The sequence below is a fragment of the Trachemys scripta genome, chromosome 2, assembly GCF_013100865.1.
Source record: "Trachemys scripta elegans isolate TJP31775 chromosome 2, CAS_Tse_1.0, whole genome shotgun sequence".
Taxonomy (NCBI): domain Eukaryota; kingdom Metazoa; phylum Chordata; order Testudines; family Emydidae; genus Trachemys; species Trachemys scripta.
The window spans coordinates 7342048-7360246 of NC_048299.1; the positions used below are offsets into that span (position 1 = coordinate 7342048).

An 18199-nucleotide genomic window follows, 5' to 3' on the forward strand; every position below is an offset into this window, starting at 1 on the left:
TGCTATTGACTGAAGGGCGCCTGGGCACGGCCCCGGGGGGAGCGGGCGGGGCGGGGGGAGTTGGGCGCCTGGGCGGGGCGGGGGGAGTTGGGCGCCTGGGCACGGCCCCGGGGAGCGGGCGGGGGGGAATTAGGCGCCTATGTCCCAGGAGGATCTGGCTTCAGGGTCTGAACGCTGGGCGCAGCTGCGGACGGCGCCGAGACTGGGCTGGGCCAGGGGCTCCCAGCATCACCGCCCCCTTGCTGAGGGAGCCGCCGCGGCGCTGGGCTCCGGGAGTCCCGCGCGGGCCCGGGGCGGGCTGAGCTCGAAGCCCTGGGGCCAGCCAGCGCTTCCCGGCAGAGCCCCTCCGCGGCCTGGCCCTTTAAGAGCCGAGCCTCCAGAGGCGGACTCCCCTGCTTCCCCCCCGTTCCCGGCATGCTCCGGGGTGGGATAGACTCTCTAGCCGCCGTCTCGGCGGGGCGGGTTTGTTGTGGGGCCGCCGCCTGGTGGCTGTGACCGGGCCCGCGGTGGGGAAGGTAAGAGCCCAAGAGCCCTTCAGCCGCCAGCGCGGGGGGCAGGCTGGGGGGCAGGCTAGGGGCGAGGCTGGGGTGTGGGGCTGATGGGGGAGCTGTGGGGGCCCGGGGGTAGGCTACTGGCGGGGGCTGAAGAGGGTGAGGGCCAGGCTGGGTGTGGGGCAGGCTGAGGAGGCGGCTGGACGGGGCAGGCTGGGGGCGAGGCTGTGGGGGGAGGCTGGTGGGGCAGCTGTGCAGGGCGGGGGGCAGGCTAGGGGCGAGGCTGGGGTGTGGGGCTGAAGGGGGGGCTGATGGGGGAGCTGTGGGGGTCCGGGGGTAGGCTACTGGCGGGGGGGGGGGGGGGGAGGAGGGGGGGGGGGGGGGGGTGGGTGGGGGGCAGGCTAGTGGCGGGGCTGGGGGGGGGGGGGGGCGGGCTGGTGGGGGGGGGGTGCTGGGGATACAGAGCCTGTGCTGCCCACCCCAAATCTTCAACATTCATGAGGCATTCTCACCGAAAATCATGAGATTGACTTTAATCTCATGATTTTTATGTAAAAACAACAGATCTGGTGTTTTTATTTGCCTTCCGCATTTTGAGCCTTTAGGGTGCCCTGAGCTCACATTTCTCCACAGCCATGAGGGCTAGAAACTTACTTTTCCCTCTAAGAATGAAGTCTGAAATCATTGCATATCCACTTGATTCCAGGAGCTGGGGCTTTAAGGAAAACCATTATTGTGAGGCTCATGACAAAATCACGAGAGTTGGCAACACTGCTCAGTGGATGTGCATGGAGGAGATGCCCTTGTTGGCAGCTCACTGCTGGAGAAACACCTGGTTATGGGAGGGCGATGTGTTGGGCACTAGATCTTGTCTATATTTTTTGTCAAGGTCCAGACTCCAGAGAAAACAATAATTAAAGATAATAAGTAAATCGATTTTGGGGTCCATTCAACAGTGTCTGGTGGTCTGCCTCTGGCCTGCAGTCTGCCTGTTGATTACCTGTTCTAAAAACAACTGTGTTGGGACACTTGGAAGTAGCACTATGTGCTCCTGATGTCTTGAAGATGTGGTTTGTGGATGGGATTGTATTGTGCTCCCAAACTGCAAAAATCCTGCTAGGTCTAGAATTTAGCTCTTTCTATGCTGTGAGAACAATTTTTGTTCTAGTTGTTCACAATATAGGTGTGACTGTGGAAAAGTGGGCAATTGAAGGGCCAATAGGTGTAGTTGCTGGCTGCTTTTGGAGACTGGTCCTTAGATAACTCGAGTCAACAAGACTCTATTTGCATGAAAAACTATAACAATGTTAGAGAGACAAGGTGGGTGAGGGAATATCTTTTATTGGACCAATTTCTGTTGGTGAGGGAAACAGGCTTTTGAGCCACTCAAAGCTCTTCTTTAGGTCTGGGAAAGGAACTCAAAGTGGCACAGCAAAATGCATAGTGGAACATATTGTTAACATGAGTAGTTGTCACATATTCTAAGGTGACAGGTTTGAGTGGTAGCTGTGTTAGTCTGTATCAGCAAAAAAAAAAAAAAAAAGAGGAGTCTTTGTGGCACCTTAGAGACTAACAAATTTATTTGGGCATAAGCTTTCATGGGCTAGAACCCACTTCATCAGATGTATGAAGTAAAAGATACAAAATACATGAAAGGATGTGGGGTTATGACTGACTAACACTTGGTAAAGCAACCCACATCCTTTCATGTATTTATACCTGCTCCTGTATCTTTTACTTCATACATCTGATGGAATGGGTTCTAGTCCACGAAAGCTTATGCCCAAATAAATTTGTTGGTCTCTAAGGTGCCACAAAGCCTCCTCTTCTTCCCCCCCCCCCCCCCCCCATATTGTAAGAGACCATTCAAGGTAGAGAGGCCTGTTAACACCTCTGCAGTCATAGGACCCCCCTCCAAAAAAAGTTGTAAAATAAGCCATAAATCCAGTGTNTTGTTGGTCTCTAAGGTGCCCAAAAGCCTCCTCTTCTTCCCCCCCCCCACCCCCACATATTGTAAGAGACCATTCAAGGTAGAGAGGCCTGTTAACACCTCTGCAGTCATAGGACCCCCCTCCAAAAAAAGTTGTAAAATAAGCCATAAATCCAGTGTCTGTGTTTAGTCCATGATTTTTGCTGTTTAGCAAAGTAATGAATTTAAGCTCCCAGGCTCTTGTGCTGGTTTCCTTTAAGGGTGAGGACTGATAGTCAGATATTGATCACTTTATGAAAAGTGTTCACCCACAGGTTTTTGTCTTTGCCTGTGTGAGTTCATTTGAGACTGTAGTGGTCATCTGGTTTCACCCACATAGTTGTTGGGGAATTGAGTGCACTGGATGAGGTATACCACATGTTGTGATTGGCATGTGTAGGATTCATTGATCTCGAAAGATGTGTTGTGTGGGGGGTTGTTGGCAGGTTTGCTTTGAGTTGGTGTGTCCTGGTCTGTGGGGAGCTTGCTTCTGGTGATGAGCTTGGAGAGGCTGTGGATTGTTTGAAGGCCAGAAGAGGGGGTTCAGGAAAGATTTCTTTCAGGATGGGGTCCCTATTGACTATGGGTGGTGGTAGTTTGATGATACCCTGTGTGGGTTCCAGTGTGGGGTGGTGGTAGGTGATAAGAAGGGGTGAGGCATTAGAGGGGATTTTATTTCTGTATTGAAGCAGATTTGTTAAGGGTTTTTGGGTGGCCCATTTCATGATGCAATCTACTTCTTTGGTGGACTATCCTTGTTTGGTGAAGATGGTTTTAAATGTGTTGAGGTGTATATTCCAGTTTCTGTGGTATCCAAGTGCCTGTCTGTAGATGACAGATTTCTTGGTGTGTTTGGGGTGTTTATTGGCTCTATGAAGGTAGGTGTGGTAATCTGTGTGTTTCTTGTATATGGTTGTCTGCAGGGTTCCATGGTTGAAGGTGATTGTGGTGTCCAGGAAGCTGATGCTAGTGTGGGATTGTTCCAGAGGGAGTTTAAAGCAGGGGTTCTCAACCTTTTTCTTTCTGAGTCCCCCTCAATATGCTGTAAAAAGTCCATGGCCCACCTGTGCCACAATAACCGGTTTTCTGCATATAAAAGCCAGGGCTGGTGTTAGGGTATAGCAAGCAGGGCAGTTGCCTGGAGCCTCATGCCACAGGGCCCCTGCGAAACTATATTGCTCAGGCTTCAGCTTCAGTCCCAAGTGGCGGGGCTCAGGACCCAGGCTTCAACCCCATGCAGTGGGGCTTTGGCTTTTTACCCTGGGCCCCAGCGAGTCTAATGCTGGCCCTGGTTGGTGGCCCCCCTGAAACCTGCTCGTGGCTCCCCAAGGGGCCTCGGATCCCTGGTTGAGAACCACTGGTTTAAAGGATGGATCGTGGTTGTTGAAGTTCTAATGGAAATCTATAAGGGATTTTAGGTTGCCTGTCTGAGGTTGAAAATATCATTGAGGTATGTCACTGGTTTTGTGGTGCATTTGTGCTATCTATGTGCTAAACAATCTGTTCCACCTTGTCTTGTGACGTTGGGAGTTCCTTTCCCAGACCTGAAGAAGAGCTCTGTGTGGCTCAAAAGCTTCTCTCTCACAACAAGAGAAGCTGGTCCAACAAAAGATATTACCTCACCCACCTTGTCTCTCTAATATCCTGGGACTGACCCGACTACAATTATACACTTCGATAACACTGTTATATGTAGTAAGGAAAGACAGACTCTTCAGGTGTGGTGGGGGGCGGTACAATCCATCCAGGATACCTGCTTCCACGGAAAAGACAAAGGCCTCGCTCCTGCTTCCACCCATACACGCTCTCATTCCCTTTATTTTTATTTCTTTTATTGGCTGAGGCAAAATATCCGCATGTGATCTGCAGCTCTGTTAAATGCTGATGAAGCTGTATATTTCCTTTATGTTTGTTTAGACCAGTGGTTCCCAAACTGGTGTTCGTGAAATGTTATAGGGGGTTCTCGGGGGAAAAAAATCCCTAATGGCAGACAGAGCTGTCCCTACGGAGAACGGGACCAGAAGCCTGGAGCCCCTGGACTTCCAAGAGCTAAGTAGATCAAAGCAAGCATCTCTATCACATTGAGGAGATTTAAACTTCAGGATTCCTTATAAGAAATGGAAAGGGAGGTGGATTTTTTTTGCTGTTTTTAAAATGAAATAGGCAGCTAGTATTTTTAAAATTATTATGAAGAAGAAGTTTAAGTTTTGTTTTAACATACATTGTTTGCCTGGACTGCTCAAGACCTGTATGCTTGTGAAGGAGGAACGCTTTGAGTAGGCTTCTTAAATACCTTCCTGCTGTTTCACATCCGACAGTCCTTGATGAAACATAGGAGCCTGGTCTTATAACAGGCTTATTCAGAGTGATGCAAGCTACGAAAGTGAGATCTTGGAAGAGTGTTGCCGTTTTCATAATGTAATAAAAATACTGTAATGATAAATAGTATGTAATAAGCATGTCATAAAAACAAATTTTATATTTCCAAGATCACTGCTTTTATAATTTATACTCAGGTAAAGGAGAAAATCACTGGAAATATTCATTTTTAGGAGGGTGTTTGCGAGACTTGACATTTTAGTGAAAGGGGTTCACAGGTTGTTAAAGTTTGGGAACCACTTGTTTAGACTGTTCTGTGCCTAATAGACCTAAAGAGGTATTGAGCACCCCCAGCTCCCTCTGCAGTCAGTGGAAGCTGTTGGTGTTTGGTCCATCTGAAAATGAGATCAAAGGTGTATTACATGTAGCAAAACACAAATTTTTAATCAAATGCACAGTCAAAAAACCTCAACTTCCTCTAAAGCTTTCCTGAGCACTGATGTAACTTTACCAGCTCTCCCTCAGTCTTCAGTGGGATTGTGTACGTCTGGCCAAGGGCAGAACTTGGCCCAGTAACTGGAAGTTGGTAAATCATTGGGCTGAAATTGGCCTAAATGCAGCTTTTCCATAGGTAAAAGGTGACTCAAATGAGCAATGAGAAGGAGAATAGATACTTGAGTCAGGACACTCCAGCTTTCTGAGTGCTACCAACCTTCCCATTCTGACTAAACAAAGACAAACTCTTTCAACAGTAGAGGAATTTTTTGCTTAAAAGCACAGCCAGGCAGCTTGTCTGCATCTGTGCTCAGAGCCTTTTGGGTGGATACATTTTCTAAATTGCAAAATATGAAAAAAATTGAATGGAAAATGTATGGCCTGTTTTATAAATGGGAGCGCTTATTTACCCATGGAGGGGGTGCAATAATACTACAGTAAATGTCTAATTCAGTCATACACAATACACGGACTAGTCTTTATGTGAGCCTTAGGTTAAAAAGCATATCCCTGGAATATTATTAGATGTACGAGTGTATTTCTTTCATGTTGAAATTTGACGTACCTTGGTTCTTATGTAAGTTTCCACCTACTTAGTTGAAATGGCCCTTTAAAAAAAGTTTGTGAAATTATGTCCCGTCTATGCTGGTAGTATAACTGGACTGGCAAAATATTTTTTATTAAATGTTTCAGTAGAGTGTGGTGAGAGGCTATAAATGAAAATACTGTGAGCACGTTATTGTTTTCTTAATTTTGATCACTAAAATGTATGATAGGTGTTTCACAAAAACAGTAATGACACTTCTACCCCGATATAATGTGACCTGATATAATGCGGTAAAGCAATGCTCCGGGGGGGCAGGGCTTGTGCACTCTGGTGGATTAAAGCAAGTTCGATATAACGCGGTTTCACCTATTACGCGGTAAGATTTTTTTTTTTTTTTTTTGGCTCCCGAGGACAGCATTATATCGAGGTAGAGGTGTAGTTGGCTTCAGAGAGGCTCTGCATACGTGCAAGGGTCTGCTACACAGATCCAATGGCTGGATTGGGGCCTAAATTCAGACAAGTGATCATAGACAGAAAAGGAAACTGGGGAAGAGGAGAGGTAGGCAAGGGTTAGAGTAATAAGATCGTGCAGTTTCTCAGGCAGATACACATCCTGATGAGTCCATTAATCTCTTTTAAGAACTAACTTTATCATGTCACCTGCAAGTGAATACATGCCATGATGATTTAAACAAGCAGAAGAGAGGTGGCTTGGGAAACAGGTTTTTGGAAGCTATTCTATGCCTGTGGGGCAGCATGGAATGAACACAGGTAAAAGTTAGAGCAGAAAAATGAATGGGGTGTTGAGGCTGGTCTTGTAGGCAGAGTAGATGGAGAGAGCATGCCTAGTTTGCAGCCTCGTTTGGAGATGTAGGTGGGGCTAAGTGTTTTTCAGTGTCTTGATGACAAGCTGTGGCCTCTGTGTATGACAGAGGCGTGGAACAAACTTGTGAGTTAAATCTTTTTAAGGTTTGCCCTGAATTTTATGGGGTGACATTAGTGCTGACCTCTAATCCAGGCCCTACCAGTTTTCTAACAAAACCCCAGATCAGTCAAGAATATATAAGTCTCTATCTTCTGCTCATGAGTAGATGCTTTTAAAAGTTGTACACAATTCCTTAGAAAATGATGAAAAGTGGTTCATTCTAGGTAACATAGCTATCTGTGTTCTCAGTATCCATACAAATGTCTAATTCCTTTTTGAATCCTAAAATCTTGGCAACACTGGTTTGTTGAGGCAAAGAGTTCTACGGGCTAATTATGTGATGTGTTAAAAGGATTTTTGTTTTTATGTTTTAAATTTGTTGCCTTTCCATTTAATTGAATGTTCCCTTGTTCTTCTATTACAAGAGGGTAAGTAGAAGCGTCCGATGTACCTCATCTATACCATTCATTATTTTATATAGATCTGAAACAGTTTTAGATAAATTCATCTTAATCTGTTAGCAATAGCACCTAGTAACTGAGAGAACTCTGCTGTTTTGAGGAGCTGATCTCAGTTGAAAGTTAACAATGCTAATATTTATACTTCTTCTGAACCAACAAACTTTTTTCAGTAGGTTAAAGTCTGGGCATTTTTGTGCACTGTTTGTTTTAAACATTGATATTACAAGAGCAGGTGAAAGGTCAGTATGATGTTTCACTCTCCTGTATCTTGTTTATCAGTGGAATGGGAGTAATTATTAAATAGATGATTACGGAAGTGTAATTATTTTGGGGCTTAGTGGTTTTTTTTTTTTTTTTTTAATAAAATCTGTTATTTTAAACACAAGCTGTGAAACAAATAGTATCAAGAAACATTAACTGCTTTAACTTTTTTTACTCTCTATCTTAAAAGCTCAACAGTAACACTTCTGTAGTGTCGTTCAATTTAGCAAATGACTATTTTTCTCTTTTTAATGGCATGCAAGCCCTATGTGGCTCTTTCTTTCTCTACTGTCGCCAGGGTCCCAGTGGGGACCAGCCGTGGTCACTCAATTAGGGTGAACTGCAAAGAATGGGGCAGACAAACCCCCAAAAGCTGGTGGATATTCCAATACTTAGGGTAGGTCTACACTCTGGGGGAGGGAGGTCAACCTAAGATACGCAACTTTTGCTGAAGTCGGCCTATCTTAGGTTGATTTACCTGGCGGATCCGGCGGGTAGTGTAGACATACCCTTAGATTTACTAAGCCAGCATAAAACAGCTTCTTTATTACCTTGCTGGTTACTTAGAAGTCCAAACAATGCAGTTCCCTTAAAGTGATCCAGCCTCAGGCCTCCATCCAGGTACCTAAGTCAAATATGATGATTTCTGAAAATCTTATTTCATCGTATAAAAGAAAAGGTTCTACCAATCCCAAAGTATCGGACACATTACCTCCTAGGTTATTGAATATTCCAGATCTTACCCAAATACACACTACAGCCAATTCTTATTAACTAAACTAAAATTTATTAAAAAACAAGAGTATGGGTAAAAGATCAATATACATACAGACATGAGTTCAATCCCTGAGGTTCAGATTCATAGCAGAGATGGTGAGCTTTGTAGTTGCAAAGAGTTCCTTTAGAATTCAGTTATTAGGTTATAGTCTAATGTCTAAATATCATATTCAGGACTTACCAGCATAACTGGGACCTCAGTCTTGCGACTCAAACTTCCCCTGATGAAGCTTAAGCAGATCTGAGATGACAGAATCTGGACCAAACGGTCTTTTTATACAGTGTTCTAGCATCCACTTGACCATGTAGTCCTGGTTAATAAACAATAGGCCAGTGGTCCGCAATCTTTTTCGTTTGGCAGGCGCCAGACGACGAGCCACGGAGGACAGTGGCGGCAGACGAGCATCCGCTGAAATGCTGCCGACAAGCGGCAACGTCAATAGGCATCGCCGCTGAAATGCTGCCGAGAAGCAGCAGCATCCAGAGGCGTTGCCGTGATGCCTCTGGATGACGCTGCTTCTCAGTGGCATTTTGGTGGATGCTCGTCCGCCGGTCAGTACGCGGGCGCACTTAGATGCCCTGGTGGGCGCCATGGCACCCGCAGGCACCGCATTGGGGACCCCTGCAATAGGCTTTTGATGTAACCTTTTGCTTAAACACCACCAGTAATTAGTTACACAAATTAACATAGGGCAATTTATCCATTAGGCAGTCTATCACAAACTTCAAAGAGACATATAGACAATGACATTATTTTACCAAAGATTCATCTAAATGTTAATATTCCATTTTGATCTCTGAATCAGTAGTTCTAGTGACAGACAGGAACTGTCTGGATTACACGGGCAGTATCTAAGATATACACAATTAATATTACCTCTAACGTCTAACAACGTAGGTTTGTATTTCAAAGTTCTAGCCTATTTAGCATGCAGTGCCCTAATTAACATTTCTAACATGTTTTTAAAGGCCGGCTTTGTGTCATTCAGCCTGCAAGCTGTTTAACCCTTTCTGGCCATGAGTTATATTTTGTATAAGATTTGCTGCAATTATATAGCAGTGGTAGCAACAGTGGTTTGCATGGTTATATTTTAATTAGATAACGTCACAACTTCATAGTTCTGATAAATATAATCATTATCACAAATGCCAGCACTATTCTAAGAATGGAGGATTTGCTCCCTCTGGTTGTCTAGTTTCATAACAACAGAAATTGAATGATGTGTAATTAAGGGCCTTACTCTTTTTTGATATGGTGGCCAGTTCAGCATGCCAAACCCCGTAGTTACACAGTGTACTTTTGACTATGATGGAGAGTTTATTTACCTCGCCACATTAATTGCTTTTGCCTACAATGCTGAGCAATTTTTTTTAATATGAACTGGGTGGAGAAAATACCTTCAAGTTCTCTGAATTGTCTCTCTTTTTTTTTTTTTTTTCTTTTTCCGTACTGTAAAACAAAGTTTAAATACCATTTGGGCATTAGATGTACTTTACATCATATATCGGGGGTAGCCGTGTTAGTCTGTATCTACAAAAACAACAAGGAGTCTGGTGGCACCTTAAAGACTAACAGATTTATATGGGCATAAGCTTTCGTGAGTAAAAACCTCACTTCTTCGGATGCATAGAGTGAAAGTTACAGATGCAGGCATTATATACTGACAATATACAATTCTGATTTCACACTAGATGATCCTTATGTCTAGGAACGCTAATATCCTTTGACTAGGAAGGAGTACTGCAGAAAGGGATCTGGGAGTCATAGTGGATCACAAGCTAAATATGAGTGAACAATGTTTCTTTTTCTTTTCTTTGCAGTTTCTTTCAGTTCTATGATTCTTCCTTAGCAGGCCACCTAATATCCCATGGAAGCCAATTAAGTGTCACACTGTATTTGGTACATTCAAGAAGCACAGCAGATATGTCCCTCAAAAATGTACCGTGAGAGTTCAGCAGCAAAAATGCTAGAAGACTAAGGCATCAACTTACACATCATCTCAGAAATAGAACTCAATGGATCATCTGAAAAAACTTGCCAGTGCGCTGATCAGCATACTCCAATATTCTAGGAGGTATGCTTGCCTACTAAAATTAGTTTGCTTCAGGACAAACTCTTTGTACAATAAATTCACAGGACTGGAAGGGACCTTGAGAGGTCATGAAGTCTAGTCCCTGCACTCATGACAGGACTAAGTATTATCTAGACCATCCCTGACAGGTGTTTGTCCAACCTGCTCTTAAAAATCCCCAGTGATGGAAATTCCATAACCTCCCTAGACAATTCATTCCAGTGCTTAACCACCCTCACAGGAAGTTTTCCCTAATGTCCAACCTAAACTGCCCTTGAAGCAATGGCCTTAAATTGCAACTTGTCCTATCCTCAGAGGTTAAGAAGAACAATTTTTCTCCCTCTTCCGTGTAATCACCTTTTATATACTTGAAAACTGTTATCATGTTCCCTCTGTCTTCTCTTCTCCATATTAAACAAACCCAATTTTTTCAATCTTCCCTCATAGGTCATGTATTCTAGACCTTTAATCATTTTTGTTGCTCTTCTCTGGACTTTCTCCAATTTGTCCACATCTTTCCTGAAATGTGGCACTCAGAACTGGACCCAATTAGGACTCCAGCTGAGGCCTAATCTGTGCGGAGTAGAGTGGAAGAATTGCTTCTTGTGTCTTGCTTACAATACTCCTGCTAATACATCCCAGAATGATGTTTGCTTTTTTTTTTGTTTTTTTTTGTTTTTTTTGCAACAGTGTTACACCGTTGACTCATATTTAGCTTGTGGTTCACTATGATCCCCAGATCCCTTTCCGCAAGAAGAATTAGGGTTATCCCCTCTTTTGATTTTTATATATTATATAAAAAAGTCCTGAAAGTTTTTGGACAAAAAACTTATTTCCTGTTTGTTTGTTTTTTACATTAGGAATTTAGGACTCGTCTGCAACAGTAAGAATATGTCTGCAGTGCAGATTAAGGTGTGATTGTAACATGGGTTTTAAGTTAGCTTGTGTGAGTAATAGCAGCGAAGATGTGGCAGCGTGGACCCTGGGCAGGGCTAGCAACCCAACTATGTACCTAGAATCCCTGGCAGGCTGGTACTGGGGTGGCTAGCCTGTGCTGAAGCTCGCACCACCATGTCCTCACTACCACTGTTACTCGCACCAGCTAGATTAAAGCTAGCATGGGTATGTCTAATTGCACTGCAAACATACCATCATTTGTGGTATAGATGTACCATTCGATGACTGACAGGAGGGCTAATGGAAATGAGAACTAGTCAGTGTGAGTTAAATGTGCAAGTGCTATTTTTATCTTTGAATATCTCTTCCAATGTTCCTGAGATTTCTAGAGTAAAAAGCTGTCGGGAAGAAATTGGTGAATTCTTTCAGGAAGAGAACATTTTCTGGTCATTATTATACATCAGCAAGAAGCAGAAAAAGAGACAGTTCTAATTTAAAAAAGCAAAAAAAAAATAAAAAATACCGCATGCTTTTTAGATCATCTTTAAAAGATGATGGCAGTACAAGAAGTATTGTTGAGAAGCAGCAATGAAAGAGTTAAATCTATGCTTTAACACAATACATCCTTGCGTAGCAGGTTATTATATAAATGGATGCAATCTTAATTTAATACATTTATTTCCAGATTGTCCTCATGAATACTCTTGTGGAGGATGTCCATGATCCTCTTTGCTTGTGTGGTGAGAGTGAGGGACGGACTTCCACTTTCAGCCTCTACGGATTTTCATCTCAACCAGGACTTTCTTGAATGCAGGAAGAGACTGAAGGCGTTATCCTTAATTCTGGCACAGTATCCTGCTCGAGGCACAGCAACAGGACGTGGCTTCAGCATACAGTAAGCTACCACGTTCACTTGGTCTTAATTTCACAGAATTGTTTATCCTGTTGGGATTAATTTAACTTCAAGGGTTGGCTATCCTATAATAGATATATATAACTGCAACTTGAACATGTGCTACAATTATAACATGAACTTTTAGTATTATATGAAAATGAGTGTTTGCATTATCATGTTATATAAACTTTATTACTAATTTCCTCCTGCTATCTTTTTGCTTCCAACCTGCATCTCTTCTCCCCTCCCTGTCCTTCATGTTGGTGTTCCCACTTCTTTATGGGAATGAAACTCTTTCTGTCTTAAGCATTTCTAAAACAGCCATCACTACTATAACATCTAGATCAGTGGTTCTCAAAGCCGGTCTGCTGCTTGTTCAGAGAGAGCCCCTGGCGGGCCGGTTTGTTTACCTGCTGCCTCCGCAGGTTCGGCTGATCACGGCTCTCACTGGCCGCGGTTCACCACTCCAGGCCAATGGGGGCTGTGGGAAGTGGCACGGGCCGAGGGATGTCCTGGCCGCCCTTCTCATAGCCCCCGTTGGCGCCTGGAGCAGCGGACTGCGGCCAGTGGGAGCCGCGATCGGCTGAACCTGTGGACGCGGCTGGTAAACAAATCGGCCCAGCCTGCCAGGGGCTTTCACTGAACAAGCGGCAGACCAGCTTTGAGAACCACTGATCTAGATGAGTTTTCTCTAATCTCAAGATCTTTGTTCAGTCATGTCAGTTGTATTACCTTTTAAATTGTACATTTAAAAAGGTAATCTTGTCAAGACAAAAATAATCCTACCAGAGTATACTCTTTAAATTAGATTTTAAAATGGTTTTAATAGGCTCTTCAGCTTTTTTTCCTCATTCCACTTAGCCTTGATCTGTAAGACTACTCGGGCCTGTTGATGATCAAAATTCCCTTCCCATTGAATCATGGGAAGCTAGTTTTTTCTTAGGCTTAAGAACCAGCCGAGGTCATTCGTGAATGAAAGTTAGCATCTGGTGGTTGTTTGGTCTCAATACTGGACAGAACTCAGAGGATGGGAAAGCCCCCTTCATTGTGTCTGGCCCATGCAAGCCATCCAGACTGGTGAATGCCCATGTCTGAGAAATAATACTTCAAGGATCCTAGTCTTGACCACATATTACAAAATTCCTTTTCTCTGTTCTGCAGCCCATATGTTGTTCTCTTAGTTTACATAATGATCTATTTCTTTTTTCACTACACTTCCTCCATTGGAACAATATTTGTGTACCCATCTCCTTTAGGCACTTATGAAAATCCCACTCCATGTGTCTGAATTTTAAACTGCTGCCAACATTCCTGGAGGGGACCTGTGATTATCCAGTATTTTGATTTGCACCACAGCCTTGTGATTCCTACCTAACACAGCAAGAGTGATATGATGAAAATTCACTTTTTTAAAAATAGTGCCAATTGTTTTATGCATGAATGTGGGTGCTTCCTAGGATCAGAAATCACTCCGTGAACAGGGCCATTTGGCTCAGACTTACAACAATGGATTTTCAGTGGGAGTCTCGCACAACTTCCTTAGGCATGTCTGAAAATCCTACTGGTGGTAGAAGAACCGGTGAGACTCCTGCCAATAGGATCCCATAACCCCTCCAAATAAATATGCCACGACACACACAGTGGCTGCAATTAGATATCTAGCAGTTTAATAAGACCTGAGGAACCACAAAAATTCCCCTGCCAGGCGCAAAAAATGTTGCCTCACAAAACTTAAATTGTAGATTGTTGTGTCTTAAAAATTATGGACAAGAAATTGAGGAACTGGTTTTACAGGAAAATGCTTTCTCGTTTCATGCACAGCGGCTTATTCTCTAAAACCTATAGACTAACATCTGCTTCCGTTGCTAGAAAAAGCATAGCTTTAATTTGTAAGAAAAATATAAATCTCATGTTCTGGATATTTGCAAAAGGGAATATTAATGAATTGTTTGTTTTTGTATAATCTAAATTGGTTGGATTTTATTTCTTAAGTGATCAGCGCTCACATCTGAGACTGCACGCCTGGTTAGAGATTATAAGGGTGGGTTATTGGAGACCTGAGCTATAAGTGATTGTATGTATGTGTATAATTTATTTTTGTGGCGTGGAGGGGGGCTATGAACTTTGAATGAATTGAGAAAGGAAAGATTAAACTCTTAATTGGTTTTCCTTCAAAGCCAGTGTAACAAGGCATGAATTTCATGTTTATGTTTAATCTTCAGCATTGTCAGGTGAAGGTGATAACTTATAGATCTAGTGCCCTTTGTAGAGAAGGGACCATAAACAGGTATGGGGGATAAAGGCTATAAAGAAACTGCTGCTGTATACAGAGATTGGTATATTTTCTTTAAATAGAACTACAACTGGGGTGAAAACCAGATGGTGTTTCTTCAGTACTCTTTCCCAACTAATGCAGCCAAGATAAAAATATTTTTTAGAGACCGTAAAGTCTAACGTACAGTTGATGTCCAGCATAACTCTTCTACCTCGTAATTGTGATTTTTAAAATGGCTGTTTTCTTTTCAGTTTTCATTCTTCTGGGGACATCGCCTGCATGGGGATCTGCACCAGTAGTTGCCCAACCGTCATGGCATTTTGTTTCCTGGAGGAGCTCCAGTGGAAATTTTCTGCTTCATATGACTCTACGAGCATAAGTTTGGCTACCAGACCCTATGCTTTTCTTGAATTTGGTTTGTAGATTTATTCTCTTACTGTTAGAATCCTTTGTACAGAGCATCATATTTGAAATAATTAAACTAGCAGACAGGTTGGTAATGACAAGCAGCCATGCTAATTCCTGATTGTACAAAGTGGCTTTATGTTTCAGGAGAAGGGTGTACGAAAAATATTCATATAATAATATGGAACTGTATATTATTATTGTGGTATTTCTTAGGAGTCTTAGTCGTAGACCTGGGCCCTGTTGTGCTAGGTGCTGTACAAACACAGAACAAAAAGACAGTCCCTGCCCCAAAAAGTTTACAATCTAAGTATAAGACAAGACTGGGAAAAAGACCGTGTGAGCAGCACAGAAAACAGAGAGGTGACGCAGGTCAGCGTGGTAGACAGTTTCACTTCCCACATAGCTTAGGTTCATGTAGCACTTCGTGATCATACCATGTGTCCCCCTCTCACCTGTGATTCCTGACATCAATGGCTTTTTTTTTTTTTTTTCACCTACCAACTAGGGCCCCTTGTGAACATCACATCTCTGGAAAAATATGATTAGCTCTGTAGGATTAGTTCCATTAGTGAGATCTGTATACCCTGTGAGGGGTAGGGTGGTGAAATGGGCTAATACACTAACATCCAGCTCTGAACAAGAGATTTCAGATCCTGCTTAGAAGAAAGAGATGCTTAAAGGGAAACTACAGTATGCAGCAGTTCTTGCGTTGTGAGTGAATTGACGGCCAGCCACATTCTAATTTCTTCATAAATCTGTGTTGAAATTTGCATTTTGTTGTTTCTCCTGCATTTTGGCTAGGGATTTCTAATTTATTTTAATCTCACATTGGCAATGTACAAAAAAAACAAAACGCAAAAGTTTTGGTTCCTTGCATTTTTCATTTTCATTATCCTGTTTCCCTCCCCTCTTATGTTTTTTGCATGATCTTTTATACATTCTTCTAGATCTAAGTTGCACTGAATAAATTGGAAGATCTGAACTGTTGCCTTAGTAGTTATTGATCTTTGTAACTGTTTAACGTTGCAATATTCCAAGAGTTAATATGATCCCTGTAGTTGTTGCTTGAAATCCCTTATCTTTGCCTGATGCTGTGTACTCTGGGTTATAAAGCACTCTGTAGTCTTGCAGTTCAGTAGGATCTGCCATCAACCTAACTTATATGTTGTAACTTACTGTTTGGATGTATTGCCTTTTAAGTTAAGATTTTTTTTTTTACTTCACTTAAAAAAACAGATTTCTTTATAAATCTGCTTCTATATTTAATTTGCTTCATTACATTATTTTTTATAATAATCATGAGCAACAAAACCTCCACCCTTCATAGTATAGAGATACTCAAGTAACTGAGGCTAGAGAACAGCTAGCAATATCTGTAATGGGGAGCTCCAGCTCTGGAGATGCTACTGTAGGTTGTAGTTTTAGTGCTCTGCAACTTGACTCAAACCTGTGGAGAGGGATATTTTTGTATGAGAACGCTGTTATAAAATCTAACTATGGAATATTTGTCTGAGTCATTTGTAGCACAAGTCTCAGGAAAATCCCTCTGCATCCTGGTCTGAGAAGTTGTTGCTGTGACTTTGAATAGTAGGTCCCATCTTGTACTGTAAAACTAAAACTCCCGGCACTGTTTAAAATACAATTCTGTCTTGCGGAGTAGATGGGACGTTACAGCATTCAAGGCTTCATTGTGATTTATAGACCTTGTTAAACCATGGTTAGGTCGTCTCTACTATGCAGAGTAAAGCTGTGTTTTAAGCAAATCTGAGATGGCGAGTGTGTGTGTTACAGCATCCAGAAGTGTGATCGGTACTTTACACAACAAATAGAAAGCAAAGTATTTGACCCAAACAGTAACCAATAACATTTTAGATATGCTACAATTAAGGTTAAAAAAACGGGATAGGAAGGTCTGGGATATCAGTTAGCTCATTAACAATCCAGTGTCTTAATTAAAATATTTCTTGATACCCTCTTATAGATAATATTATTCAGAAAGTGAAATACCATTTCAACTACACAAGCTGCTCTCAAATGAAGGACAGCCTGGAGAAAATTCAGGAAGAGCTGAAGTTCCATCCTCCTGTGCTTCTGAAACTAGAGGATACAGAGCTGATGAACGGGATGATTAACGGGCACACAGAAGTGCAGATGGGGTCTGGTAAGTTATTGGTATGCAAAATTTTTTTTCAATGTCAACAATACAGGTTTCTTCTGATGACTACCTTTTTAAGCCTATGATGAATAGTTAAAAATCCCAGTTGTGTTTTTCTGAAATGAGAAACCCATGTTAACATATATAAACCTCAGACAAATAGTTCTTGTTCAAGGCTAGCTTTTTCATCATCATGAAGAGGACATAAACTGTTGTGTTATAGCAGATACATAATGAAACTAATGAAGTACTTATAGTAGTTCATCTTTAACCATAAATCATTTTCTCTATGGAAGTTCGTTATGACTGGAATTACGAATTGCACATTCCCTTGCATTTAAGCAAGTTGAGGCTTTAATTTTCTTTTAAGAGAAAGAGCTTCATTATATCGTTTGTTCCATAAACAAAGACCCAAAATATATTTCCAGTCTAGAAGATTTATTTTAGCTTAAAGGAGAAAATGATTCAAAGAATAAATATCTCTGAGACCACAGGGTGATGTCTCACTTAAGATTATCCATCTTGAATTGTTTCACGGCATTTCACCTTTCCCTCTTCCCCAGTAGCCAGGCAAGATAACAGCTTACATTTAAAGTTGCTGTAAGTAAAAAACAGAATTAAAGCTATCTTACAGTTATGATAAACATCTACCTAAATATCATATTGAGGTTTCACATATCTAACATTGTATAACAAACACTTTAAAATGTATCTGTTTTTCAGTATCATCTTACTATGCAAAAACTTAGAATACAGCTTCACTTGCCTCTTTCAGGGTGAATCTGTAGGGCTAACAAAAAAACCCCATTGTTTTATTTATAAACAAAGCAGATTTGATTGGCAAGTTATATTAGTGATCAGTTTTCAGAATCACATGTGAAGGGACAATATCTTATGACTTGCCAGGCTTAGAAATACTTTGAACTAGTACAGATGCTTTCAAGACCAGTAAATATTTCCACGCTAGACCTGAACAAATGATCAGAACTAAATATTCAGTTCTCATAACCTCCATATTCTTTATTACTTACTTCCGTTTTCCATCTAGTTTTGTACCTCTGGCTCTTTTCAGTGGGCTAACCCAGATACTCACTCATACATATTGTTTCATCCTTATTGTAAGAACCATTTTCAGCCTCCTCTATCTACCGCTGCTTGACTCCGCTTTTCTGGCTTTTGTCTGGATCTCAGTCTTTCATTTTCTGTCATTAACAGAAGCAGTGGCTGAATCCCATTCTACTGCCTCCAAAAT

The 18199-nt window shown here is 42.1% G+C and overlaps 1 protein-coding gene across 2 annotated transcripts in view; it reads left to right on the forward strand.

Annotated features, from left to right (window-relative positions):
• The first annotated feature begins 316 nt into the window (after positions 1-316).
• SEC22C (SEC22 homolog C, vesicle trafficking protein) overlaps positions 317-18199 on the forward strand; it is a 30996-nt gene continuing 13113 nt past the window's right edge. The window contains exons 1-5 of one of the 2 annotated variants that reach the window (XM_034759840.1): positions 320-515; positions 10067-10320; positions 11900-12109; positions 14636-14799; positions 16774-16953. In XM_034759840.1, the coding sequence (XP_034615731.1) occupies positions 11928-12109; positions 14636-14799; positions 16774-16953 (526 nt within the window). In that variant the 5' untranslated portion in view covers positions 320-515; positions 10067-10320; positions 11900-11927. Of the gene's footprint in view, positions 516-10066; positions 10321-11899; positions 12110-14635; positions 14800-16773; positions 16954-18199 lie in introns of both variants that reach the window. The other variant, XM_034759841.1, reaches the window with a different exon arrangement.